The sequence below is a fragment of the Lynx canadensis genome, chromosome E2 (genome assembly GCF_007474595.2).
Source record: "Lynx canadensis isolate LIC74 chromosome E2, mLynCan4.pri.v2, whole genome shotgun sequence".
NCBI lineage: Eukaryota > Metazoa > Chordata > Mammalia > Carnivora > Felidae > Lynx > Lynx canadensis.
In genome coordinates this window covers 17,382,260-17,409,627 of record NC_044317.1, presented here as the reverse complement: position 1 = coordinate 17,409,627, position 27,368 = coordinate 17,382,260, and the positions used below count along the sequence as shown (strand labels likewise).

The following is a 27,368-nucleotide window of genomic DNA, read 5'->3' as shown; positions in this document are numbered from 1 at the left end:
AGGCTCTTTTCATTAAAACACAGCTAGCTGTTCCCAACGGGGCGCTACTGGGAGCCCTGACTTAGTGCAGACCAAACCCGGCAGCATCTCCAGGAGTGGCAGGGCCTGTGGCTGAGCACAGAGATTCCGTGCGGGCACTAGGACCGAGTGGATGGGGCTTCCCAGGCCGCCCCCCCTCCCCGCCCAGGCTGCTGCAGTGGTGGCTGCAGTTCCCTCCGACGCCCTGACTGCTGGGCTTCCAGGAGAGCTGTCCACACCCCAACTCTCATTTCCTTTTCGTCCTTGTCTGCTTTTCCCTGGTTGCTTTCCCTTTCTTTCCTGCCTCTCAAGTAAATGAGAAAAAGGTGAGAAAGCAGAGAACACAGGGGGAACTTTGTCTGATTTTGCTGTTTGAAGAAAGGGAAGCTGCCTCCTCCACCTCTTTATGTTTCCTGCTCTTTCTCCTCTTTGCCTCTCCTACTTTTTCATGGGCCTCATTGGTGCTTGTGCTTTGCTTCCCCTCCCACTGTGCAGCTCCCTAGTGGGTACAGGGCAGGTAGAAGCTCTTGGCCACTGGCTACCTCCCTGGCCATCCTCCTCTTTGCTCTCCCTGGGCCTCTCATGTGCTCAGAGCTGCCTCTGGCCTCAGGTTCCCCCCAACTGAAGCTTGCCTAGGAGAGCTTTGGGTCATGCACACCCCAGGACCGCCATCCACCAGGTGCGGATCACCTAGCTCTTTCTGGCTTTGGTTTGTCTAACAATAATAAATGCTACTCTAAATGCTTTACATATGTAATCCATTTAACTCTTAAAGATGCTACAAGGTAGAGCTGTAGTCCACACTTTACAGATGAGTTAACCAAGGGGCAGAACACAGTCACACAGACAGTGACAGAGCTGGGATTTGAACCCCAGTAGTTTGACTACCGAGTTGTACAAACAGTCTTAGTCATGCGCAGTCAGTGGCAGTGGTTTTTATTACTGGATCATTTCCCCACTTCTGGGCCAGGCCCAGAGAAAACACCCCCACTCCCATGGACTAGAGATGCTGCCTTCTGCCTGACTCCACACCTCCCTCCTCCCACCAGATGCCGGTGCAGCTGACGACAGCCCTGCGTGTGGTGGGCACCAGCCTGTTTGCCCTGGCAGTGCTGGGTGGCATCCTGGCGGCTTACGTGACAGGCTACCAGTTCATTCACACAGAGAAGCACTACCTGTCCTTCGGCCTGTACGGTGCCATCCTGGGCCTGCACCTGCTCATCCAGAGCCTGTTTGCCTTCCTGGAGCACCGGCGCATGCGGCGGGCGGGCCGGCCGCTGAAACTCGCCTCCCCGTTGCGCCGCTCGGTGGCACTGTGCATCGCGGCATACCAGGAGGACCCCGACTATTTGCGCAAGTGCCTGCGCTCCGCCCAGCGCATCGCCTTCCCTGACCTCAAGGTGGTCATGGTGGTGGATGGCAATCGCCAGGAGGACGCCTACATGCTGGACATCTTCCACGAGGTGCTAGGCGGCACTGAGCAAGCTGGCTTCTTTGTGTGGCGCAGCAACTTCCATGAGGCAGGTGAAGGGGAGACCGAGGCCAGCCTGCAGGAGGGCATGGACCGTGTGCGGGATGTGGTGAGAACCAGCACCTTCTCCTGCATCATGCAGAAGTGGGGAGGCAAGCGAGAGGTCATGTACACGGCTTTCAAGGCTCTTGGTGATTCAGTGGACTACATCCAGGTAAGCGTGCCTTCCCAGAAGCATGCAGACGTGGGGGTGTGTCCGGCCAGCTGGGCCTATACTGTCCAGGGAGGTTAGGTCCAGTTTAGGTCTCTTGTGTTGAGCACACCCCTCCTCTGCGCTTCAGAAGGGCAACAAGACAGCTGCTGCTCGGAACAGCAGTCCTGGGGTCAGAAAGACCTGGGATGGGATCCCGGTTCTTCTGTTACTTAGCTCTGTGACTTTGGGCGGGTCTCTGGACTGGTATCCCACTACTAAGAAGAGCAGATCGGCATGCGGCATTTACTGCATACCACACACCATTGCAGGAGCTTCAGAGACCATTCTTTTAATCCTCCTAGTATTCCTAGAGGATAAGTACTACTATTATTTCCACTCCTAGAAGGTGAACCTGAAGCACAGAGAGGGTAAGTAACTTGCCCAATCTCACACAGCACTAAGGTGCAAAGACAGGATTTGAACCTAGGCAGTCTGTCTCAAGTCTGCCCTTACCCGTTGTGCTATACTGCCTCGCCACTGGTAACATGGAGATGAGTCTCTCCATAAGAAGGTGTGGTGAAGAGTAAAATAAATCATGCTCCAAAGCACTCAAGTATTGTTTTAGTTATGGGCCAAAGGGTCCTTCTCTACCCCGTGTCAGATTTGCATTTGTGAGATGGAGAGACACGGCAGTGAGTCACCCCCCAGCTTAGTCCTTCAGCAGTCTCGGCAGGTCGGGATCCTGAACAGATTCAGTCTAGCTTCTGGTCAAAACTGTCATTGACATTAGCCTGAAAATTTTATTAGGCTGATTACATAGCTCTGATTCTCAAGTAACAAAATGTAGAAAGAACTGACTGAAACCACACACATGTTGGTACCAAGTAGAAACTGCACCCAGAACCCCAGATTTTTGGTCCAGCATCCACACCGTCCGTTTCTCTGTTGCATTCCTTCTCTGCACATGCCAGAATAAAGAGCGCCTGTCGTGGCAGCCCACCTATGTACCAACCCAGTCTTGGTGACAGCACGTTGAGGACCCTGATATTGAAATGTTCTGTACTGTACCCACCTAAAACTAGCTTGCCACAGACATTTTGGCTTTGGCTTTTTTTTGAAACTTGCATCCTCAAATGAGTTGGTACCTTGACTTCTGTCTTCCTAGGCCCAAGGACCTCCACGGCCTTGTAGGGAGGACTGTTGAGGCATTTGATTCTGTAGTTCATCTAGAGTCAAGGGGCCTCTAAAGCTTTCCTGGAGACTCAGAGGACACAGGAAAAGCCCTTGAGACCTGGCACATACTCAAACCACAGGGACATGGTCATCTGCTCCCTTGAAGCACAGAATTTCCCCAGACCTGCCACACATCTTCCTTAACTGACCATTACTTGTGTGTTCTGGTGGATCAGTGAATAGGCTCACACACCTGAGCCAGCCTTTCCCTTTATGGCTCTGGGCTCACTGCCTGGGGCAGCTTGGGCTTCAGTCACGTTTGGTGGATTCCAGCCTTCCAACAGCCCTTCTACTGGTGGGGCTTTCCCCAAGGGAGACGGCCCTGCCTCAGCCAGGGGGAAACCCAGGCAGGCAGGAGCTCTACTCTAACCCTGCTCTGCTCGAAAGACCTCCCTGGAGTGAAGGAAGCTGAGCAGCATGAAGAATGGGTTCGGGTCAGGGGAGGAAGTGGTCTTGAGATGGGCAGTCCTGGAAAACTTGGCCTGTAAAGTTCAGGAAGTGCTGGGAGTCCAGCACGAGGTTGGTGAGGAGGTAGGAGGGAGCAGGTGTGATGGCTCTGCCTGGATCCCCCTCCACCTTTAGCTGCTGGTCTGTAGCCAGCACGTCTTCCAGCAGGGTCGGGGCATGGGGTGGGAGGGCAGCCCCCTTACCGCAGGATTAGCAACTTTAGTAAAAGGATTTTAGGCTTTTGGAAAGCCGAGTGTAGGCTCATCTGTGGGTATTGCTCTTTGCTCTGTTGTTCTGCCAGTGGTTATCTGGGCTCTGTGTAATTTTCTAGAAAATAGACAAGGAGTCAGCCACCTGGTGAGAGTTCATAGCTCAGATTCAACTACTAATGGAGCCACCTGTTAGAATCAGACCATGAGTTCTCCCCAGGGAATGTGGACAAGTGGGCAGGATTTGATCTAGGCCCTGGTTGGAGGCAGCAGCTGCCAGCCTCCACGCCCATCCAGAGTATATAAAGTCCAGGTGTCGTGTCAGGATGGCCAAGTGGTGTCAGGCGCCAGACTCCAGCTCCTGCTTCCCAGAGAAGAATGCAGGTGAGGGCAGCCCTTGAACATACCGCGCCCTGACCTCAGAAACTTGGCCAAAGGAGCACAGAAGGCCTCGCAGCCCTATTAGTGGGGGGCCTATGACTGGGTAGATGCATCCTGCTCTTGGGCTGTAGGTTGTCCAAAACTGGTACCAGAGGCTGAAACTGGGAAGACCTCGTTAAGAATCCTAGGAGAGCGCTTCGGGCAGTAGCCTCTGGCAAGAGCCATTTCTTGGCCTAATGTGGAGGGTCTGCCTGCCCTGGCCTAGCTACTGTACTGTCATCTGATTTCAATAATGTGTTCCTCCTTTTTTCCCAGGAACTCCAGGGAAATGTCTGGCGACCATTTTTGTGGAGCCTGTCTCTGTAGAAGCTAAAAACTTGCCCAGTGCTAAGCCCTTCTCCCTTTCCAGGCCTGGCACCAAGTCTCCGGGGTTTGTCTCTCAGCCCAGTGGCTGTCAAACCTGGTATCTAAAGTCTCCTTTTCCTTCTTTTTGTTATTCGCCGCACCTCTTGCATTTAGCATAGATCTCTTTGCTGGTAGCTGGAAGTGAATCCTAGGAGAGGCGGCTATGTCCCTGCAGTAGTGAGCAGCATGTGGTGTGCATAGGCCTGAGGTCAAAATGGGCTGATAATGCACTCCTCCCTCTACAGGTGTGCGACTCTGACACCGTGCTGGATCCAGCCTGCACCATCGAGATGCTTCGAGTCCTGGAGGAGGACCCCCAAGTAGGGGGAGTTGGAGGAGATGTACAAGTAAGAAATAATCAGGGACTCCTGGGGGGTAGGGCCTAGACTCTTCTTCCTAATGCAGTGAATACGCCTGGAAAATGAGCGTCTTGAATGTCTAGTATCTTCTAAGTGTGTGGGGGGGAGGGTTCTTCTTTGACAGTTTTCACTAGTATCAAAGAACTCACTTGCTACCCCATCCCTATCCTGCTCTTTTTCAACCTGAGGAAAAAGGAAATCACTAAAGGTATGTAGAGAGCCTATGCTGCTGGGAGGGGCTCAGTATCCTGAGGCTACTGATCACGGAGGGTGCTGCTTTTTTGGGGCACTGGCGCAGCAAGCGCCTCCAAAGTTGGACCCTTCAGAAAACCCTTGTTCTTCAGGAAGTTGCCCTGAATGGTTAAGAACAGGGCAGTATGGTTAAGAATAAGGGGCCACATCTTCCTCCAGAGGGTACTGCTGGTAACACACCAAGTCTTCCTGAGCAGCTTTCCGAGTGCAGAAGGGTCAGGATAGGGGGCTGGGGTGATGAGCTGCATCTTCAAGCCCTTCTCTCTGCCACCATCCAGGTTGTTTGCTGAGATGGAAGGTGGCTTTCACTGTTAGAGCAACTTCACTGGGCCAGTCAGTGCACACCACAGTGAGAGTGACTGGGTGTGGTTGGCTCCTCCGAGCCTCAGGTTTTCTAGCTTTGGCTGGGTTAGGACTGACGGCCAGGAGTTTGAGCGATGGGATTCAGAACTCAGGGTAAGGAGGCTTCATGGTTTCTGCTGTCTGTCTCCTGGGGCTCAAGTCCTCAGGTGAGGAGGCCCAGCATCTCCGGTTCCCTTGCAGATCCTCAACAAGTATGACTCGTGGATCTCCTTCCTGAGCAGTGTGCGGTACTGGATGGCCTTCAACGTGGAGCGGGCCTGCCAGTCCTACTTCGGCTGCGTGCAGTGTATTAGTGGGCCTTTGGGCATGTACCGCAACAGCCTCCTCCAGCAATTCCTGGAGGACTGGTACCATCAGAAGTTCCTGGGCAGCAAGTGCAGCTTCGGAGATGACCGCCACCTCACCAACCGAGTCCTGAGCCTCGGCTACCGGACTAAGTATACAGCACGTTCCAAGTGCCTCACAGAGACTCCCACCAAGTACCTCCGGTGGCTCAACCAGCAGACCCGCTGGAGCAAGTCTTACTTCCGAGAGTGGCTCTACAACTCTCTGTGGTTCCATAAGCACCACCTCTGGATGACCTACGAATCAGTGGTCACAGGTTTCTTCCCCTTCTTCCTCATTGCCACAGTCATACAGCTTTTCTACAGAGGCCGCATCTGGAATATTCTCCTCTTCCTGCTGACGGTGCAGCTGGTGGGCATTATCAAGGCTACCTATGCCTGCTTCCTTCGGGGCAATGCAGAAATGATCTTCATGTCCCTCTATTCCCTTCTGTATATGTCCAGCCTCCTGCCGGCCAAGATCTTTGCCATTGCTACCATCAACAAGTCTGGCTGGGGCACCTCTGGCCGAAAAACCATCGTGGTGAACTTCATTGGCCTCATCCCTGTGTCCATCTGGGTGGCAGTCCTTCTAGGGGGACTGGCCTACACAGCATATTGCCAGGATCTGTTCAGTGAGACAGAGCTAGCCTTCCTGGTCTCTGGGGCCATCCTGTATGGCTGCTACTGGGTAGCCCTCCTCATGTTGTATCTGGCCATCATCGCCCGGCGATGTGGGAAGAAGCCAGAGCAGTACAGCTTAGCTTATGCTGAGGTGTGACATGGCCCCCAAGCAGAGTGGGAAAAGTGCAATGGGTAAGGGAGGGAAGGGGAATGGAAGAGAAAAGATGGGGTGGGAGGGAGGAGGGAGTGCTGTTTTAGTTCGTCAATGGTCCAAAGGACAAATCTGAAGTGCAAAGAATGGTGACTGTACTATGGCCTGGGGCAGTTCTGCTTAGAGGCAACACCTTTTCAGCTCAGGGGGCGACTTGTTTTCATGCCGCCTGTCTGTTGGCCTCTGCGTGTCATGGCCTCTGGGAAAGATTCCACTTCCTGCCCCGGGATCCAAACGCAACCCAGAAGTGTGCTAAGACAATTAGTTCCAATTAGTGGCAACTTCTGATAGGTAAGTGAGCAATGACAGCCTGCGGGAAGGGGTTCTCTTAGCCCATCTGAACACAACCAGAGGTGGTGGGAGAATTTGAGAGATCTGGGCTGGCTAGTATGTGTCCCCCACCCTCACCCCCAAATCTAGCTATCAATGCAATAAGATTGTGCCTGATACAAGGCCCAGAAGCCTGATCTTTGGGCATCAGAAAACAGGGTCCAGGAATGGTGCTTTATTACATGACATACTCCATTCCACATCTCAACATCCCAAGGATGAGCCAAACTAGCAGAGAGTTAGCACTGAACTCCTTTTAAGTGTGTATGTATATATACATAGATGTTAAAAATGAAAGTCTGCCAGGAGGAACAAAGACTGGTGGTTGTGCTAAAGGCCATGGCCTATATGGGGGCCTTAGGCTGAATGTAGCTCACCTGAAAACTGCCCGACATCTAGATGAGCTTGTCTGTGATCTCTGCTGGGGAGAGGAAAGGTTTTGGTCATCTACCAGGAAGATTAAATCCCAACATGCTCAGAAAAGAAGTGAGGGCTTGGGTACCTGATCCTGCACACTCCTGAATTCCTCTCTCAAACTCAGCTCTGAGTCTAAGACAGCCTCCACTTGGCTTTCTTCAAGGTGATGCACCAAGTCACCTCGTCCACCTTCCTTCTCATTTGGTAAGTTTTTCAAGTTAGCAACTGAGGCAGAGTCTGGACTCTCATAGCCCCTCTGCAATAAGCAACCCTGTCCTCAGCAGGTGGGGGGAAAAATGATTAGGAGCCTCTGACCAAATTAGCCACAATCTTGCAAGTGCTTATACAGATTCCTTAGCAGCTGGCTAAGCGTGCATGACTTTCAGGCTACAGATCTTGACAATCATGTCCAGTGAAAACCTTTTCAGCGTTCCCTAAGTGAAGCCTCCAATCCAAGCTGGTCTTCTTTGAAACTGTCCATTCTCTTCAGTGGCTTCTCAAGGAGATTCTTACAGCCAAGTTGTGGATAGTCATTATTCCATTTGCTTCTTTCCAGAAACCAAACTCGGAGATGGAATTGGTTCCTAAATCCCAAGGTTCTTGTTTTCTCTCTCATGCCCCCTGAAGCTTTTATTTCTCTGCCCTTTTGGGGGGGGGGCGGGGGGAGCGAGGGAAAGCATTTTCTAGACATTTGCAATCCACAGACAATTCTCAGCTCTTGAGTTTGAAACTGGGAATCTTGACTAAGCCTTTGACTTAGGAGTTGCTTACTTGCAGGTGTACTTGTGCTCTCCGAATGTACATTCTTAGCAGGGCCTGCTAGCCCCTCAGAACCAGCACTGACGTTGACAGGAGTTGAAGGGGCAAGACTCTAGTGTGCCCAGGTGCTTCCTACACAGGAACAAAGTGTGCTCTGAGCCACAGATTGGCAAACCCTGGTGCTTTCCTTCATCTCCCATGAACGCAATGGTTTTCCAGGTGCAACCAACATCGCTACATCACACAGACCTCGAGCTTCTGAGAAGATTGCTGGCCGGTGTTGGGTCCAACCCATGAAGGCTGGGAAGAGGCAGCAGGCATTTGCTAAAGGCGGTTGTTCCAGGCTCTTGCGTGTTTTTGCTGGCCAAGTAAACTATTTTGAGCACTACAATGGAGGAAATCCGGTCAGCCAGCCAACTGCAGAGCTCACACTTAACTAAGGGCTTGTTTTTCTTCAGCTTTTACTTGAAGGTTAATGTCGGATGGATTTCCAGATGGAGAACTGGTTGTCCTACCATCAGCTCTGCCTTGCACTGTGGTTTTCAACTTTGCTCAGAACAAGGGTAGGCAGGTACAAGTAGTGGGCTCACAACGTTTGACCTCGACTGGTTTTTCTAAGTTATTTTGTACATTTTTCAGCAGCGAAACCAAACTGGGTCTTCAGCTTTATCCCCGTTTCTTGCAAGGGAAGAGCCTTTATATACAACTGGACACATTTTGGTTTTTCCTCATTGAGAATTTTAAGCCTTTTGTATTCTTTCTACAATAATTTGTAAACATATTTATTTTTACTTTTTTTTGTTGTTTTTGTTTTTTACTTTTCAGGTCAAAATTTTATACTGCACTTGTCAAAATAAAGATTCTCACATAATGCTGGTTATCTCTGGACTACTTCCTCCTTAAACTGGTTTATTCCATTTCCAAAGAGGTACTTGAGATAGAAATGGTTTTGTCAAGGTAGTTGCAGTGGAACTCAAAACAGGTAAGTGTTCATAGCTGCCTCTGGACCTGGGGAATACAGCAGGCCCACCTTACTGTTAACTGCACACCTACAACGGCCCAACTTTTGTTGAAGGTGGGCAAGGTCTCTGGTGAAATCACTGGCAGACAACGGAGTCCTGGCTAAGGTAAAGGTCACTATTTCCTCCTTGAGTGACAGCATTTTATCTGGCAGATAATACAGGACTGTGGCCAGTCTATAACAATGAAAAGCACTGGGTAAAATTCCTTTCCTGTGGAAACAGGTAACTCAATGGAGTGACATTGGCAGCCCTCTCATCCCATTTATTAAAGAAACAGTAAGAAAAGATACAATGCAGGAAAAACACCAACCATCCTTTCACCTCAGGCTGAACGAAGCACAGTGATTTCTCCCCTTCATCCCCCCCACCCCCTACCCCAGTTCCCATATTCCCATTGACGTCAGTCTAAATTTTGAGGTTCTTTGATCGGGAGTACTAGTGGAGAGGGAATTAGGTGAGCGGTGGAGCCTTGATTCTGGCCTCCTCTGAGTCCCAAGAGAAGGAAGCTGCAGGCCCAGTTAATCAAGCAAAATTGTATTTGGTGGGTCTTTGAAGTGGTTGCCCACCTCCCTGTTCTGTGTTCAAGCCCTCAGGGAAAGGTATGGCAGTAGAGGATGACCAGGTCCAAGCTGCCCAGGGCAGAGCTGCTGAAGCATGGTCCGTTCACCATTGCAACAGTTCTAGAGAGCAGTGAGCTGATTCTCCAGTGGTGAGCAGAGGACTACATATGAATTGGGACCTGCAGGCCAATGTATCCCTGAGGAAAAGTCCACAAGAACAATTCAAGAAACTAGTAAGAAACAAGGGGCAGAAAGCTGTGGGACAAAAGCACAGCAGGCTTCTGGAGGGCTGGAGATCCTTTCTCTCAAGGTCAGGATCATTCCCACCTGCGGTAGTCCATCTCTCACAAGTAACATTTCGCCTTCAGTCAAGAAAGAAGCGGAGGAAAAAGATGGCTCATTTGAATTTGAGCCCCAGCTATGGTACTTCAGACTGTAGCTCCAGATCTACCCTTTTACCTAAAACACAGCTCCTGCCCAGAACCACGGTGGCTGGAAACCAGAGTGGTCCTGGAGAGAAAAGTGTTTAAGGGGGTAACATTCCATTTGGGTACATTGTAGCCATAGGACCCCCTGGTCTGGGGAAAGCAGCTGGGTTTGTGCCAGGGAGGTTCCCCACTCTAGGAAATGGGACCAAAGTCTTGCTCACAGGGCCATTCATCCTTGGAAAGGAAGCTGGGTTTAGACCCAGGGTCCCAGTTGGCCTTGCAAAAGGAGCTGGGTTGATGCCCACAGGGCCTGCTGGAGAAGAGCCCAGGGGCCCAGGAGCTGACCTGGGGAAAGTAACCTGACCAGGGCCTAATGGGCCAGTAGACCTTGGGAAGGCAGCAGGACTTGGGCCCTGCAAGCCACTGGCCCTTGGGAAGTTAGCTGGGTTGGGGCCTAGTGGCCCAGAGGTTCTTGGGAAAATTGCTGGACTTGAGCCCTGGAGGCCAGCGGACCTCTGGAAGGTAGCTGGATTTGAAGCCAATGTGCCAGAAGACTGAGAAAAGGCAGCTGGATTCAGCCCCCCTGAACCGGTCCCCCTTGGAAAGGGACTGGCATTTACTCCCATGGGCCCAGTTGGCCTTGAAAAATGAGCTGAATTAGGGCCTATGGGGCCAGGAGCTCTGGACATGGGAGATGGATTTGGCCCTGGAAGGCCAATTCCCCGAGAACCAGGACCCGAGTTTGGGCCCATGGGGCCAGGTACTCTTGCCATAGAGGATGGGCTTGTGCCCATGTTTCCAGAAGCCTGTGAGAAAGCAGCTGAATTTGCTCCTAATAGACCTGCTGCTCTTAAAATGGGGGCAAGATCTAGGCCTTGAGGTCCAGCCATCCTTAAGTTAAGACCAGATCCTGTGCCCAGGAGGCCACCTGCTCTGGTGTCCAGATTTGGGCCTGGTCCCAGGCCACCTGCCCTTGGGTTGGGCCCAAGGCCTGGGCCCAGGCTATTTGCTCTTGGGTTGGGCCCAAGGCCAGGGCCGGGAAACATACCTGATCTCGGGGCAGGGTTTGTACCAACGAAGCCTGATCTCAGATTGGGACTGGGTCCTGGTCCCAGGCCAACAGGCCTAGGATTAGGAGGACCATTCCCAGAAGGCAACAGGACACCTGCTCTCAGGTTGGGCCCAGATCCAGGGCCCATGGGGCCGCCACTTCTGGGGTCAGGACCTGTTCCCAGGAGACCACCTGCCCTTGGGTTGGACATAGGACCTGGCCCCGGGAGACCCCCTAACCTTGGATTAGACAGAGGCCCTGGGCCTGGTAGAGACCCTGCCCTTGGGTTTAGAGATGGGCATGGGCCTGGGCCTGGGCCTGGGCCTGGACCTGGGCCCAAGAGGCCACCAGGCCTTGGGAAAGAAACTGCACCTGTGCCAGTGGGATTCATCCCTCTTGGAAAAGAAGCCATGCCTGGGTCACGAGCACCAGCAGGGAAAGGTGCTGGATTTGAAGCCAATGAGCCTGATGAAGTTGGAAAAGGCGATGGGTTCCTTGGAAATGGGGCCAGATTTCCACCAAGAGAACCAGTTGCCATAAGGAAGGGATCAGAGTTCATGCCCAGCGGGTGACCTGTGTTTAGGACAGGACCCCCCTGTGGTCCCAAGGAACCGTCGAGTCGTCCTCGAGGTGGCAACTGAGCACGAGTCCAAGGAGTTGGCCGCTCTCTAGGGAAAATCCGGGGTTCTTTCATACTTTCTTGGGGACGTTGGTGATAATGGGCTTGGGGCGAGTTTTGAAAAGGATCTTGTTTTTGATGAGTGCTGTCACCAGGTACCGGGTGCCAGTCTTGCAGCCAAGCTCATCACAGTCCTGCTCCCCAGGAGTGTGTTTGACAAGGACGGCAAAAGGTTTCTCCAGGTGGATGATTTTTCCATACAGGATATGATGCCCCACGATCAGCACAGGGATTCCCTTTAGCAGAACAAGAACGAAACGCCTAAGGTTCAGGGCAAGGTCATAACACTCAGGTGCCTTCTAGAGATGCTCTTGGAAGGCAATGCTGGCACCTCCACTCCCTGGTTTGGCTCTAACAATATTGAAGAGCCACACCAGGCAACCACCCTCATGCCCTCTTTACTCTTTCTAACCCCAGGTAAGAGAATTTCCACTTTTTAGAACAGTGACTTTTCCAGCTTCCCCAAAGTTAAATTTCCCTGCGATTGCAGGGGTTGGGGGAGAACAAGCAGATACATTAGATTAGCTAGACCTCAAATAACAAACCTGAGGGCAGTCCTCACTCTGGGTCCTGGGAGCACCACCTTGGTGTAGCTTGCTTTCCTGAGGCATTAGGCAGGGAAAGAAAAGTCCCCTCACCTCAGTGGTGTAATGTAGGTCTCCCAGGAGGTTTCCAGCTAATCCAGTGCTGTAGCGAGCCTCGATCTCCCCCTGTAGCTCCATCAGCACCCATTCTGCCAGGCCTCCAGCCCCAGCACTGCAAGCAAAGGGCTGGCGGTTACAATATTTTTGAGGGGTGAAGGATGAATAGTGTCCTACACCACCATTCAAGGCCCAAAAGAACTTTGTTGAGCGTAAGTTCTTGGGAAATTAGGCAGTGCCAGGCACTGAACTAGAGACTGAAATGCAAGGACGTGCGCAAGATGCACCTGAGAACCCCAATTCAGGAAAATGTCAAACCTACAGAACCCTAATCATTCAAGCTAAACAAAAGAAGTCTCAAAATGTACTCACCTGGAAATAACAATTTGCACCATGAGCTTTCCGTCTTTAAAAAGCAACTGAAAATAAGCTGTAGAGAAAAAAAAATTTAGGACAGTAATAATGATAGCTAACATATATCACGTACTATATGTGAAGCATTTTTCTAAGTGCTTTAGACAAATTTTATTTCATTCCCCTAACAACTCTTTTAAGATGTAAATCTTTTTGAGTTGACACCGTACATGTAACATTGCTTAAGACCACCAAAGGTCAACAATAGTGTGGAAAGTTAACACGTATTATACTTGTGTTCAAGGTCACATATTTACTAAAGAGCCAGAATTTGAACCCAAACATACACTAGAGCCCACAGTGCTGACCACTATGCTAACTTGCCTTTCTCAAGAATGTTCTATTTTCTGTTTTTTTTTTTTAATTTTTATTTTTGAGAGACAGAGTGTGAGTGGGAGAGGGGCAGAGAGAGGGAGATAGGATCCAAAGTGGGCTCTGTGCTGACAGCAGAGAGCCTGCCCGGTGCAGGGCTCAAACTCATGAATGCAAGATCCTGACCTGAGCCAAAGTCGGACACTTGAAGTCAGACAGAGGCACCCCTAGTCTGCATGTTTCTTAAGAAATTAAAGAATTCATTTAGATTCTACATTTTCCTTTGGTGATGATATACACTTCATGTCTAACACTTTGGTTATGTTTCAAGGTTCAAAAGACCTTCTTTAACAAAAGCCAAGAAACGAAAAAGTCCTTCAGACAACTTTAGTGAATGGTAAGCTGATTTCTAACATGACTCTCATCATATGCCTTGACCATCTTTCATTTTGGTACTAAAATACCCTGATACTCCATCAACTTTCCTTTTATACAACAGTACCACCTGGTGGCAAGTTTGTGGTACTCTAAAAGAATGGGTTAAAATGCATTTTTGCCTGAAACAACTATCTTCACTTTTCTTTCTAGAAAGGATACATTCCTGGGGGGTTAGGGGGATAGGGAGAACTTAAACTACGGGTTCTGTATAAGTCCTTCCAATGAATTGCTAGAACTTAGCGGAAAGTTAGTAGTCTAGTGTTTACCAGTTGTAGTACGGCAGGTTAATAAGTGTAATTGTGCTCAAGGTTAGCAAACAACAGATTAATTTATGTGCTGCTGAAGCAAGCACGTGCAAACACCAGATTAAAAAGTTAAACAGGTTTCTTCACTGGTATGTTGACCTTCATTTTGGATCTTCAGGGAAAAGTATGTTGCCAAAAGCCTTCCAGGACAGCAGAACCTCTACTCTTGAGCACCAAACACTTTGGGAACATAAGGTCAGTCAATTCACTGGTCTTAAGTTCAGATATAAACAGTAACTAATATTTATTGAATTTGTATTACGAATCAGATGCTGTTCACACATAAGAACCTAGGCCTCGTGACTTTATGCTACACCCATCATAATCAATATGCTCCCAAAGGAGAAAACCAAGTATCGGTGAGAATGAAAAGGCACCAAAGCATCAGGCAGGCACTGCATACGTGGAAGAGCTGGTTAGAAGGGCAAGGGGGAATCAAGGAATCTCTGAGTAAGACAGACCTTCCGCAGTAGCACCAGTTGTGGCACTGCTTGAGAACAAATACACCAGGCTCAAGGGCAAACGTCTTGTGACAAGATAAGGAGGCCCTACCACTACCACCCAGAATAACCAAAAGAACTGTTAAAATTCTTCTAAGGTTTCCTGAAGGAGAAAAGATTACAATTTAAAATCAGAAGACCTAAAGTCAGGTTCCAGCCTATAAGTGTAGAAACTCTTCACTGTGTCATCATACACAAGTCACTTAATGACTATGGGGCTAGCATCCAGATTATCTGACTCATGAGCCTACTTTGAAGACCACATATATGCACAAATGCTTTAAAGATAAATAGCTAGTTTTTTAGAGAAGGAAAAAAATAAATCAGTATTTCCACACTATAATTGTGACTGTAATTTAGAGAATGGTAGGTATACTTTAGCCATGAATCAAAAAAGACTTAGTAACTAGAAACTGAAGTTGGAAGGTTTCTAAAGGTTAATAAATGCATACAGATTAAAGGCTTCTTATAACTAAGCTTTTGATGACTGATAACGCACTACATATTACTTGATGGGTATATTTATAACAAAATATAGGTACTTTGAGAAACAATTACGTGTTCACACAGATACAGAGGTTCTAGGAAGACCACGGCAAGGAAGGAAATCAATTGTTAAGGCCTCTGGAAGCATGTTTGAGACAAGTACATATGGGCTGCAGAAATATTTTAAGTGTATCCCACATTTCCCGGAAAGTTTCCTGTTAGAACAGGAATTGACAACAGTGGCCTAAATGGGCAAAGGAAAATAGATGCCTAATAGCTGGGCCGGAATACCTGTACCTGCGTACTAATCCCTGGTACTTGAGAGCATACGCAGCTTTACCCACTATATAGGAAGCCCTGCCTCAGTAGATCTCCTGACACTGGCAGACATCCAGCAATGCTCTTGAAAATAAAAATTCCCTGGCCTACAGCTCCACCATCTTCACCATCCTGCTTCTGTACCTAGTCAGGCTGGTAAAAATTTGTGCTAGTCCTACTGGGATGCTGCAGATGTGAACAGGAATGAAGTTCATTCCTACTTACAGAAGTCTAGCTCATAGGAACCTATAGACTGGTCTGACTACATTTATGTACACGAGGATGTATTTACCAAGGTAGTAAGAAATGTAGGAGAGGGCATTCCTTTAGCAAATTTTAAAATTATACTCTTTAAAAAAATTCATTTATTTTTGAGAGAGACAGAGACAGTGTGAGCAGGGAAGGGACAGAGAGAGGGGGAGAAAAAGAACTCCATTCTGCCAGCACAGAGCCCAATGTAGGGCTCAAACCCACGGAACTGTGAGATCATGACCTGAGCCAACAAGAGTTGGACTCTTAACTAAGCCACCCAAGTGCCCCTTAAAATTAGACTTTAAAATAGCCTATCAGAGTGCCTGCGTGGTTCAGTTGGACTCTTGATTTTTGGCTCAGGTCATCCTCCCAGGGTTGTGGGATCGAGCCCATTGGCTCTGTGCTGAGCATGAAGCCTGCTTAAGATTCTTTCTCTCTCTCTCTCTCTCTCTCTCTCTCTCTCCCCCCCCACCCACGCATTTTCTCAAATTAAAAAAAAAAAAAAATTGGGGGCCTCTGGGTAGCTCGGTCAGTTGAGCATCACACTCTTAATTTTGGCTCAGGTCATGATCTGGAGGTTCATGGGATCAAGCCCCAAGTCAGGCTCTGCGCAGATAAAGATTCTCTTGGGATTCTCTCTCTCCCTCCTTCTCTGCCCCTCCCCTACACACTCTCTCAAAATAAACATTTAAAAAAATGTTTTTAAATAGCCTATCACCTGAATTTTATGATTCCTTCCTTCTCTTGCTCCTTGAGATTACTCCTGTCTGCAACTGTTCTCAGGGTCAGAGCAGGCAGATCTACCTGGTCTTCACTGAGGACACACTTGATGGAGGCAACAGGGAATGTGTATTTCACTTAATGTGGAGTTGTCTAAAAAGCATCTGAGAACATGCAGCCCAATCTGTCCCTATTATACCCTTGACAATAGGCAGGTAGTAGGAAAATGAAGAAGTGAAGAAGTATAATGCAAACCAAACCCTATTAGTAATAATAGATGTAACATTACAATAAATATTTCCTGTAGAACAAAACAAAAATTTCTGAGTCTTCAGTTTCAACTAATTCCAGCAATAAAGACAACTAGAACAATTTCTACATGTTTGTTTTAAAACACTGTGTAGAAATTGCAGATTTATCAAAAACAACATTTAAAGACACATCCTGAAGAATACACTCTAGCAAATCATGAAACTAAAAGGAGTCAATGGAAGAGCTTGTTTGCCACCTCTCTCTCAACAGTATTGAGTTTAATCCCAGATCTGGCTAGGACCAACTAACTTACTTTGGTTTAAGAATAATAATTCTAAGTTGACAATATGTGTAACTGTAGAGCCAAGGAGAATTTTGTGATTCACTTTTTAAAAGATGTTTAATTCACTGTACTTCAGAGTGGAGCCTCATAGGCTACAGCTAGAGTATGGACCTGAAGAGATGGCAAAGTGAGGAGAAAACCCAACCTCTTTCCCCTGAAACGAATTATTTTGACCCCCCCCCCCCACCAACTCCCACATCTCAACAAAGGGGTATTTTTTTCTGCTTAATTTTTCTGGGCCTTCATATAGCTAAATAAACAATACATAATTCTGTATTCCTAGCTTAGTCAAGTGACTTTAGCTCTATAAAAAAAATTTTAAAAGCACTTTATACATTCTAATTAACTCTAATTTTTTCCCTTAAAAAAAAAAAGCCCTTTGTGGGGCTTAAAAATTTCTAGAAATGGCTTGCCCCAGATCATCCCCAGTCTTCAGATGTGAAGCTAGTCTGGAGATCCTGGGTAAAATCAACACACTATTGTTTCTCAGGAACAGTGGTCCAGATAATTTCGAGACCCCTGAACAAACTACAGCACAGCAAAGGAACCAGCATTCTTAAAACCAATCTGGAGCTAAAATGGATCGCTACCCAAAATTCAAAAGATTTAACTAGAACCAGACCAATCTGGGATGTACCTTATTTAGAACTATCATTTGACTTCTACCTCTATTTGAACTTAATTACTGGTAAAGTTATTATTAAAAACCTGAAAAATCAGAGTGCAAACACAGTTTAAGAGGAAAAAAAAAATCCAGGCATTATGATATAAAAAGCTTAATTTCTCCCATAGCTAAACTTTTGTGGACACTTATCTGATTTTCTCATTTAACTATGAAAACAACCCTAATGATGCACACACTTATTCCCATTTTATAGATGAAGAAACATGCTCAGAGAAACTAAAGGTTAAGTAACTGGTCACGCAGCAAGTAAGCGGTAGAGCTGGGATGTGAACCTTAACGCTTCCACAATATGGCCTCTCCAGCAGTCCTCTCCCACAGCCCCTTGAATACAATACATCTATATCACTTCTGAGTGTTTTACAGATATTATTAGCCTTCCTCATGTCTACAACACACCAAGTAAGTAACCTACACAACTTGCAGCCAAAGCAGCTATTACATCTGTGGGGTAGGTAGTTGAAAACAAGCCTTTTTATCATATTCAATTGCTGAAATTTAGATTTTTGAAATCTCTAGAGATCTACTCAATGTCACCTCCAGGATTCAAAATTTAGAAGGCAAAATGAGCCAAAAGAAGAGAGTACATTCTTTGTCACTGCGTTTCTTATACTATGCTTTCTGAATTGTTAAACTGTTTTAAAATATTACTGCTGTCTTACAGAGAACTGAAAATGAATGAGCAATGAGCCTCATAATGATAACTGCCCCCAAAATACAAAGTGGTAGAACAAAGTGTGGTATAGATTTAACAGAACATACGGTTTTTACCCAAATAAGGGGACTCAAGGGTAATTACAAATTAAGTTTTACTAGAGCTAAGTAGTATTTTACAAATTTTCATTACACCTTTCCATGCATCTTGTATGTTGTTTTTTTAAAAATAGGGAATAAAGGCTTAAACTTTACAGTTCTCAATATAAAAATTTTTGTTTTTTATTTAAAAAAACTAAATCCATGACACAAAGTGTTTTCAAATTGCTAGGCCAACACTTAGCATTTACCAAACTTTTATTTAGTCCCAGGAATGTTGTTTAGAAATGCTGTGAGAACTCAAGTTGTCGGACCTGGATTCTGTCATTTACCCTATATATGACGTGGGAGTAATCTAACTTTGTAAGTTTCAGTTTCCCCACCAACAAATGGGGCATAAGAACCTATCCCAAAGGACTGTTGTGAAAATTTAATGAGGTTATGAATGTAAAATCCTCAGAACAGCGACTAAGACGTGGTATGCCTTTAGGGTCAAACTATTTATTACGTGGGGAGGAATGTGACATTTTCTTAGTATATGTCCAAAATAATGTCTTAATACTATACTGTATAATTATTAATGTTTACAGTGGACTAAAACATCCAGAAAAGCAGCAGGTTATCAGAGTAAAACCAAGTTTACATAATGTGAGAACAATTCAAACAGGACAGTCAAGGTTCACCAAACTGCTTCAAGGATTAAGTTCTGAAAGGGGTTTTTTTTGGTTTTTTTCCTCTAAAGATCACTATTTCTCTATGTGCCTTTCCATTAAACCAACAATTCAGGAAGTTGTCATATATGAATGCAGGTTATTTTTATTAACAGTGTCATTGTGGTTTGTGACTGAAGGAGATGGTCTAAGTTTCAAAGGGAAAATCTTGTCTCTTGACAGGCTTATGTCATTAACCGCTAAAATTCGGTTTCTAAATGAGAAGCTTGTTCCCCTCCAAAGAGGGGCTATGGAGGGTGGGTGGAAATGAATGCTTCCAAACTTTTCATAAGTGAAGAGTGTGTTCAAAAACATGTGTGGATACTATGCATACACGTGGTACTTTCCCATCACATTTTAGGATTCCCATGATGGAGGGAATCAGTTACTGGTATTTGTAGACAATGGGTGAAAAAGATGGCTTCAGTCGATCTGAGTTACTCCAGTTTTCTCCATCTTCTGCTACTCTGCAGCCCCATCTGAACCCTTCCTCCTCTTACTGCAACCCCCTATCTACCCCAAAGCCCATCCTTTCTAGCCCTGCTTGAAGTCTTACACTATCCGGGATTCTCCCCCCCCCCCCCCGCAACCGGCTCCCACTTTCTCCTCCCTCACCCCTGACCCCCTCCCATCCCTTCAGTTACAAACACTTCCTACGTCTCGTCCCGCCCACTTTCTGGGACTTCTCGATCCGCTTTCCCTCTCTTCCCCAACCCCCTCCAGTTCACCCCCAGACTTTCGGTGGGATCTCCTATCAACCTAATTAACCCTTTCTCCTACCTCCCAAGGAAAGTATTCTTTAAACTGCATTCCTCCACACCCCTCACTGGAGTGATCTTCCAAACTGTCCACCCTCCTCCCAAAGATTTCTCTTTACACGTCCTTCTACCACCCTCATTCTCCAGATCTTGCCCTGTTCCTTCTTCAATCTGAAGTGCTTAGCTACTCCAGGACCCCACCCCACTCTTCCCCAGTCTCTCACTCCGCCTACAAAGAACCTGGAGCACTCTTTCTTGCAACCACCCTCCCAATTCCCTCTACCAGCAGCTTCCCCCCCCCCACCGCGACTTAAAAATGTCCCCTCGAACAAGCCTCATAGTCCTACCCACCCACCCCCGTCCGCTTTCTGATATGCCCGCTACTTCCTGGGTTCCAGTTCTTCCCCGCTCCCGCAAGCCTCACGTGCTGGACTCCCTCCCCACCCGGGGAAGAACCCCTTCCCGCACGTACCTCGAGGTTCCGGCCCGCGCCGCCCCCTTCTCCGTCCTCCGCCCGCGCTCGGCCACCCTTTCCGCCCTTCTCTCGCTCCGCCCCGCTCGCTCCCTTCCTTCCCTCCGCCTTCCGTCTCTACACCGCTCCCTTCCCCCACAATTCCCGGCCCTCCCACCCCGGGGGCTCCTCTGGGCTCGCCCCCACCTCTCCGCGGCTTTCTTCGCTCCCCTCCCCCTTCCCGGCCGCCCCTCCCCCGCCCGCGCTCCCCGCCCCTCGGCTCGCCATTCTTCTCCTCGAGCCGCGCGCCCCACCCGGCCCCAGCTCCCTAGCTTCCCGCTCCCTCGCACCCTCGCCCCCAACCCAGGCTCAGCCCTCAATCCCCGCGGCCTCCCGCGACCCCCGCCCGCGGCCTGACCTGCAATGGCGGCCGCCGAGCGCGGCGCCGCGCGGCCAACGGGCGACAACCGAACCTCCCGCCGCCGTCGCCGCCGCCGCGAGCACTGCCTGCGCACTTCCGGCCTTGCGCCGCGAGCACTTCCGGGGCAGAGCACGCGAGCGCGCGCGCACGTGGGGCCGCGGTAGAGAGAGACGAGCCCCCAGCCATAGGTGAGTTGAGGAAGGGGTATGTTTAGCATCGGGAGAGAAAGAAATTTGAGGGGCTGCGGCCTGCTCTTGGCAGACGCCGGCGGAGCTCGCTGTCCCCCCTGTGCCGTGGGTGGGTGGGTGCTACTCGTAGATTCCCGGAGAGAGAAGGGGCGGCGGAGTTCTACCGCGCACTTCAGACGCCTTCTTAGCTGGGCCGGGCCCGGCGAAACGCGCCTGTTCTGCCCGCGCGTTCCTAACCTTGAAGAAAGACGAGCGAGCGGCGAACCAGACCCGGCCCCTGTCTTCACCGAGTGTTATTGTTGGCGGCGGTGTGGAGGGGATAGTTGACAGATGCCAAACTAAGTCCTGTCGCTTCTTTCCTTGAGCTCTCGGTTCTGCCAGCCCCATGAGTCCCACTGTCAGTCACTACCTTAGCTTGAGTCTGTAATTTGTAAACTTAGAGTGCTATAAAGTTAGAAGTGTTCGCTAAAATGAAGATTCCTAGTCCACCCCCTTTCTCTCCTCAGCCAAGAGAGGAATTCTGGAGCTGTGGAGTAGGACCCAGAGTCCTGCATTTTTAAAAGCCGTTTTTCCATATGGTTTTGATGCAGAAATTCTGTGGACCGGGCTTTGAGAGACCCATTTAGGCTGTCAATGTTTCTTGCTTTTTGCGAGTATTAGTGGTGTTTTCCAGGAGTACCTTAGTTTCTGCCTCGAATACAGCCGGTCAACTCTATGTGCCTCCCTTCCTTAAAGTGCGCACACCCAATTAGAGAATGAGGTTATGTTCAGTATTTTGTCATTCTTCTTTCCCAGAGTACTTTTCTTCAGGTAATTGGCAGGATTGTTAGGAGTCTGGGGAATGCTCTGTGTGTCGATCTTTTAATTTTTCTGCTGAAGCATCCTGAGCTTCTGGAAATAGTTTGATAGGTTCTTGCGGGGGGGGGGGGTGTGTGAAAGCATCATTAGTTAGATAATTCAGAAGTGAATCTCAGGTACAGTTAGACTCTTCCATACAGGATGGGGATAAAAATACATGTGGTATACTGCTGTTAACAATAGTGAGGAACAATACAGGCGACACACTGGTGTTAACGTTTCACAATAATGACTCTTTTTCCTCTCCCCCCCCCCTCCAGGAATGGGTGAATTTAAGGTCCATCGAGTACGTTTCTTTAATTATGTTCCATCAGGGATCCGCTGTGTGGCTTACAATAACCAGTCAAACAGATTGGCTGTTTCACGAACAGATGGCACTGTGGAAATTTATAACTTGTCAGCAAACTACTTTCAGGAAAAAGTAAGTCATTTGGAAGCCTGATTTGGTGTTGCTGAGTTAATTTTCTTACTAAGTTGAATTCTACAACGTGTATGTCTTTTGTGTTGAAGGACTTCAAAGAAAGTGACTGTACTCTCTCTGGGTTATTTAGAACTATATAACATGTGTAGTAAATATGCAATCTCTTGACTGAGCTCAGAGTTTTGATCTATAACGTTGGTTAGAAAGAAACCTAGAAATTATGGTGGCCCACTGTCTGTTGGAAACTGAGGTTTGCTGGATCTTTGGAGCACAACAAAAAAGGGAAATTGTCAAGACCCATTGCTTTATAATCAGTCTCTGCACCAGTGCAACTTTGGTAAGGTGGAATTTCCTGCTGGGGTTGTCAGTACCTATTTCATTGTCAATTCAGAAGAAACAATGAATCCTTTTTTTCTTCTTCTTCTTCTTAAGTTTTTTAATTTATTTTTTGAGAGAGAGAGAAAGAGCACATGGGCGGGGAAGGGTCAGAGAGGAGAGAAAGACTCCCAAGCAGGCTCTGTGGTGTCACCACAGAGCGTGTTGCAGAGCTCCATCTCACAGACCCTGAGGTCATGATCTGAGCTGAAATTAAGAATCAGACGCTTAACCGACTGAGCCACCCAGGTGCCCAGAAACATTTTAATATCAAACTTTTTGGTGACGATGGTAGGAAGATGGATTTCTAAGTTCATCTGAGAGAATGTAGACTGAACTGCCTATAATTGGGAGTAAAAGTAAAATACCATTTGGGTGTATGCAGAGGCTGTTATAGCAGCATATTTTTCAAAAGTACTGATTACTGATTGCAGGTGCAACAAAATAATTCATTTTACATTAATGAATGTGTATTGCCCTAAGCACTGAATGGATGCCTATGAATGGGTAGATGGATAAATGCATGAATTTAGTGCCCAGCAGTTTAATACTTGGAATTAAGGCATCCTGTAATTGTTTCTAAATGAATGAGTGATGAGTGGCAAGTATTAGGCATTATGACAGATGTCACAGGCCCTACATTGAAGGAGCTCAAAGTCCAGTGGGGAAATAGAAGTATACAGTTTTCAAAGAGTAGGTAAATTTTATGATAAAGCTAAGTACCAGAGCAGTCTAGGTGGCTCAGTCTGTTTACATCAGACTCTTATTTTGGCTCAGGTCAGGATCTCACAGTTCATGGGATCAAGCCCCATATCAGGCTCCACATTGACAGTGTGGAACCTGCTTGGGGTTTTCATACTCCCTCTCTTTCTGCCCTTCCCCGCTCATGCACGCACATGGGTGTCCCCTCTCTCTTTCCAAATAAATAAATAAACTTAAAAAAAAAAAAAAAGCTAAGCACAGGCCTAGAATCTTAGTGGAGAGGTGCTTTTACTCTGATGATGTGGGTTTAGGAATCCTGGAAAGGGGTGACTTACTGAGTTGACCCCTGAAGAACTAAGAAGTTAAAAAAAAATTGGGGTGCCTGTGTGGCTCGGTCAGCTAAGCGTCCGACTTTTGATTTTGGCTCTGTTCATGATCTCAGGGTTCACAAGATCGATCCCTGCCATGGACTCTGTGATGACAACACGGAGCCTGCTTGGGAATTGCTCTCCTTCTCTGTCTGGTCTTCCCCTGTGCATGCATTCTTTCTCTCAAAATAAATAAACTTAAAAAGAAAGTTAAAAAAATTGCTGATTACCATAAATAAGTCACATTCTATGCTGTGAAAAATGTGCTATGGTATATGCTTGTCGCACCCTGTGGTTTTTCTTATCATTTATGACAATTACAATTACATAATAGTTTGTACATTTGTTTAATGTTTTTCTTCCCCATTGAACTTCAAATTTTGTGAAAACAGGGACCATGTGGGTGATATTGATGACATTATTCCCAGCATTTAGCAAGTGTCTAGTGCAGAACCACTCCTGAGTTCATGTTTATTTAGTGAATATGTCAGTTATTCTTTACTGAATGTCTCCTATTTTTTCTCATCTGTTCTTATTTCAACAATAATTAACTTAGTATTTTGCTTTTTCAATAGTCCCTTCCCTACTTCTTAATCACTCTCAGAACAAGAAAAAACTTTGTCCGTTAGAGTGAAAAGAGTAGGGGCTTGGAATAAGAATTAAAATGTTGTCTTCACATTTGACTGTGGCACTTTGGGCAAGCCCCTTAACCCACAAGTACTTGTGTCCTTTCAAGTAAAGAGAAGAAAAATTGTACCTACTCAGTGCTTTTTGTGCTGAGCAGACATAAGAATAAAGTGTCTTGATATATATGAAAACTTCTTTTTTTCCTAAAGTTTATTTACTTATTTTGAGAGTGAGAGAGCAAGCAGGGGAGGATCAGAGAGAGGCCCAAACAGGCTCCACACTGCTAGCTCAGAGGCTGATGTAGGGCTCGAACTCACGAACCATGAGATCATGACCTGAGCTAAAATCCAGAGTCAGACGCTTAACCAACTAAACAACCCAAGGGACCCTACATGAAACCTTTATAAGTGCTCATAAAGCACTTAGAAATCTGAGACTTCAGGGGCGCCTCGATGGCTCAGTCGGTTGAGCTTCCAACTCTGGTTCAGGTCACAATCTCACAATCTGTGAGTTCGAGCCCCACATCGGGCTCTGTGCTGACAGTTCAGAGCCTGGAGCCTGCTTCAGATTCTATGTTTCCCTCTCTCTGTGACCCTCCCCCGTTCATGCTCTGTCTCTCTCTGTCTCAAAAATAAATAAACATTAAAAAAAAAATCTGAGACTTGATAGTTAAGTAGCTGACTCTTGGTTTCGGCTCAGGTCACGATCTCACAGTTTGTGGGTTCAAGCCCTACATCAGGCTCTGCGCTGACAGTGCCGAGCCTGCTTGGGATTCTCTGTCCCCGTCTCTCTTTGCCCCTCCTCTGCTCATTCTCTCTCTCTCAAAATAAATAAAAACTTAAAATGTAAAAAAAAATAATAATCTTAAAAAAAAAAAAGATTCTGAGACTTGAATGAGAAGTTGGAGGTGGGGCGCAAACCCACAGCCCTCAAGAGTCACATGTTCTTCCAACTGAGCCAGCCGGGCATCCATTTGTTTTATTTTAAAAAAAACTTTTTTTTTTTTTTTTTTTTTTTAATTTTATTTATTTTGGGACAGAGAGAGACAGAGCATGAACGGGGGAGGGGCAGAGAGAGAGGGAGACACAGAATCGGAAACAGGCTCCAGGCTCTGAGCCATCAGCCCAGAGCCTGACGCGGGGCTCGAACTCACGGACCGCGAGATCGTGACCTGGCTGAAGTCGGACGCTTAACCGACTGCGCCACCCAGGCGCCCCTAAAAAAACTTTTTATAGGTAAAATTGACACAATAAACATGTATTTAAAGTATACGTGTCAAGGGGCACCTGGGTGGCTCAGTTGGTTAAGCGTCTGACTCTTGATTTTCCCTCAGGTCATGAGGTCACGGTTCGTGAGTTTAAGCCCTGCATCGGGTTCTACACTAACCATGGGGGCCCTGCTTTGAATTCTTTCTGCTCCCACGTGCGCATGCACTCTTCTTTCTCTGTCTCTCAAAATAAATAAACTTAAAAAAATTTAAAGTATATACATTGATAACTCTGACATACATGTGTACTGTGAAACCATCACCTAATCAAGATATTTACACTGATTTTGTAAAAAATTGCATATATCAAATACAGTTGGATACAAACTTTATTCTTTTGAAAAGGTTTGGAGGACAAATCCTGGGAAAAGGAAACCAACTGTATAGGTAACTAAAATTTGAATCTAAAAAATGAAAATATTAATAGACATGATCTTCTGGTAGAACAAAACCCCATGTAGTCATTTCTAGGCAAGTGTTTTTAGTTTTGACGTTGTTGCCTGTGACCATTCAGTGCTGTTAGCTGATAAATTCAATGTGGGTTGACATGTTATGGCGTTTCTGTAGTTTTTTCCAGGTCATGAGTCTCGGGCTACAGAAGCTCTGTGTTGGGCAAAAGGACAGCGACTCTTTAGTGGTGGACTCAATGGAGAGATTATCGAGTATGATTTGCAGGCATTAAACATCAAATATGCCATGGATGCCTTTGGAGGACCCATTTGGAGCATGGCTGTCAGCCCCTGTGGCTCTCAACTTTTGGTCAGTAAGCAGCTATTGGTAATTTAAAGCAAGAATTCTCTTGTGCTCATGTAAACATTCTTCCCTGTGTTTACAGGAGAGTAAAGTTAAGTTTTATTATGATATGTAGCAGCTCCATTCTGAAGTGGATTCCAGCAACCACGATGCAAGATTGGAATTGATATTGGGGATTAAAAATCTCTTGTCCTGGGGCAGCTGGATGGCTTGGTCGGTTAAACGTCTGAGTCTTGATTTCAGCTCAGGTCATGATCTCATAGTTCGTGAGTTTGAGCCCTGTGTCAGGTTCTGCATTGACAGCTTGGATCCTGCTTGGGATTCTTCCTCTCTCTCCACCTCTTCCCCACTTAAGCACACTCTCTCAAAAAACAACAACAAAAAAAACTTTAAAAAATCTCTTGTTTTTTTTACATCATTTCTACTGCCACTTTGGACCTTGTTTATTCATTTATGAAATGAGAGGGTTCGTTTGGTTCAGTATTTCTCAAACTAGTTGGAATTGGGAGATGTGGAGGCTGTTTTTTGTTCTATTATGCTTTATGTTTTATGATAAATATCAATTCAGAATATGGCATGTTAATACGAAATTCTTCTGTAGATTGACAACACACTAATGTATGTTACAACTTCTGAGAGGTCCTTCCACAAGTTGACTTGTGGAACTGTTTTACCACAATGTCTCAAAAATTGAGTGCAGACTGAGAAGACTATCCCTCCCCCCCTCACACAGACTTATTAAAATGGGTGTTTCTAGAGGTTTCATTTTTCTGGGATAAACCTATGATTCTTGTTTGATTTGTACTAATTTGTACAATATCTTGATGTTTCTTCATTTACATTGTATAGTTAATGGGTGTTTTATTTAGGCTCTGGGTCTCTAGCAGAGGTATGCTGTGAAATCCTACTTCTGTTCCATGTCCTATACAGGAATTAGGCCACTGATTAGCCTGTTTTCTGGCTAGGATGTGAAGCCTGCCAAGAATACACTACCAGTTTCTTGGTAGCAGTAATTTTTTTTTTTTTTCTGTCACAAACTATTTTTCTCTTTCACAGCAAGTGATAGCTTCAGGGAAGAAACATTTATATTTATAAATACATATATTTAGTTATGTAAAATGCTTATCTTCTCTATTTTCCTCTAATAGGTTGGCTGTGAAGACGGATCTGTGAAGCTATTTCAAATCACCCCAGACAAAATCCAGTTTGAAAGAAATTTTGATCGGCAGAAAAGTAAGGGTCATTTTGGTGGGGGCAGTGAGTAGCCTCAACAAGAAGTTATGTTTCTGTGCCACTGGGGATGGGCTGTTTTCCCATG

General features: G+C 46.8%; 4 protein-coding genes across 6 annotated transcripts in view; 2 read left to right on the top strand and 2 right to left on the bottom strand.

Annotated features, from left to right (window-relative positions):
• The first annotated feature begins 1,054 nt into the window (after positions 1-1,054).
• Positions 1,055-9,711, top strand: HAS3 (hyaluronan synthase 3). 2 transcript variants are annotated; one of them, XM_030297679.1, is made up of 3 exons: positions 1,055-1,703; positions 4,603-4,704; positions 9,604-9,711. In XM_030297679.1, the coding sequence occupies exons 1-3, from the start codon at positions 1,068-1,070 to the stop codon at positions 9,709-9,711; spliced, it is 846 nt and encodes a 281-aa protein (XP_030153539.1). In that variant the 5' UTR covers positions 1,055-1,067. The 2 variants fall into 2 exon arrangements, with proteins under 2 accessions (XP_030153539.1, XP_030153538.1); XM_030297678.1 differs by lacking the exon at positions 9,604-9,711 and adding an exon at positions 5,512-6,465.
• Positions 9,254-20,568, bottom strand: CHTF8 (chromosome transmission fidelity factor 8). The gene is made up of 4 exons (XM_030297682.2): positions 20,489-20,568; positions 12,749-12,806; positions 12,374-12,491; positions 9,254-11,971 (listed from the first exon to the last, which is right to left on the bottom strand). The coding sequence occupies exons 2-4, from the start codon at positions 12,769-12,771 to the stop codon at positions 11,747-11,749; spliced, it is 366 nt and encodes a 121-aa protein (XP_030153542.1). The 5' UTR covers positions 12,772-12,806; positions 20,489-20,568; the 3' UTR covers positions 9,254-11,746.
• Positions 9,254-20,574, bottom strand: DERPC (DERPC proline and glycine rich nuclear protein). Its single transcript, XM_032591518.1, has 4 exons — positions 20,489-20,574; positions 12,749-12,806; positions 12,374-12,491; positions 9,254-11,971 (listed from the first exon to the last, which is right to left on the bottom strand). Exon 4 carries the CDS (start codon positions 11,748-11,750, stop codon positions 10,104-10,106), a length of 1,647 nt encoding a protein of 548 aa, XP_032447409.1. The 5' UTR covers positions 11,751-11,971; positions 12,374-12,491; positions 12,749-12,806; positions 20,489-20,574; the 3' UTR covers positions 9,254-10,103.
• Positions 20,575-20,585: 11 nt separating this feature from the next.
• UTP4 (UTP4 small subunit processome component) overlaps positions 20,586-27,368 on the top strand; it is a 31,357-nt gene continuing 24,574 nt past the window's right edge. The window contains exons 1-4 of one of the 2 annotated variants that reach the window (XM_030297677.1): positions 20,586-20,679; positions 21,798-21,958; positions 25,865-26,056; positions 27,199-27,283. In XM_030297677.1, the coding sequence (XP_030153537.1) occupies positions 21,800-21,958; positions 25,865-26,056; positions 27,199-27,283 (436 nt within the window). In that variant the 5' untranslated portion in view covers positions 20,586-20,679; positions 21,798-21,799. The remainder of the gene's footprint in view (positions 20,680-21,797; positions 21,959-25,864; positions 26,057-27,198; positions 27,284-27,368) is intronic. The other variant, XM_030297676.1, reaches the window with a different exon arrangement.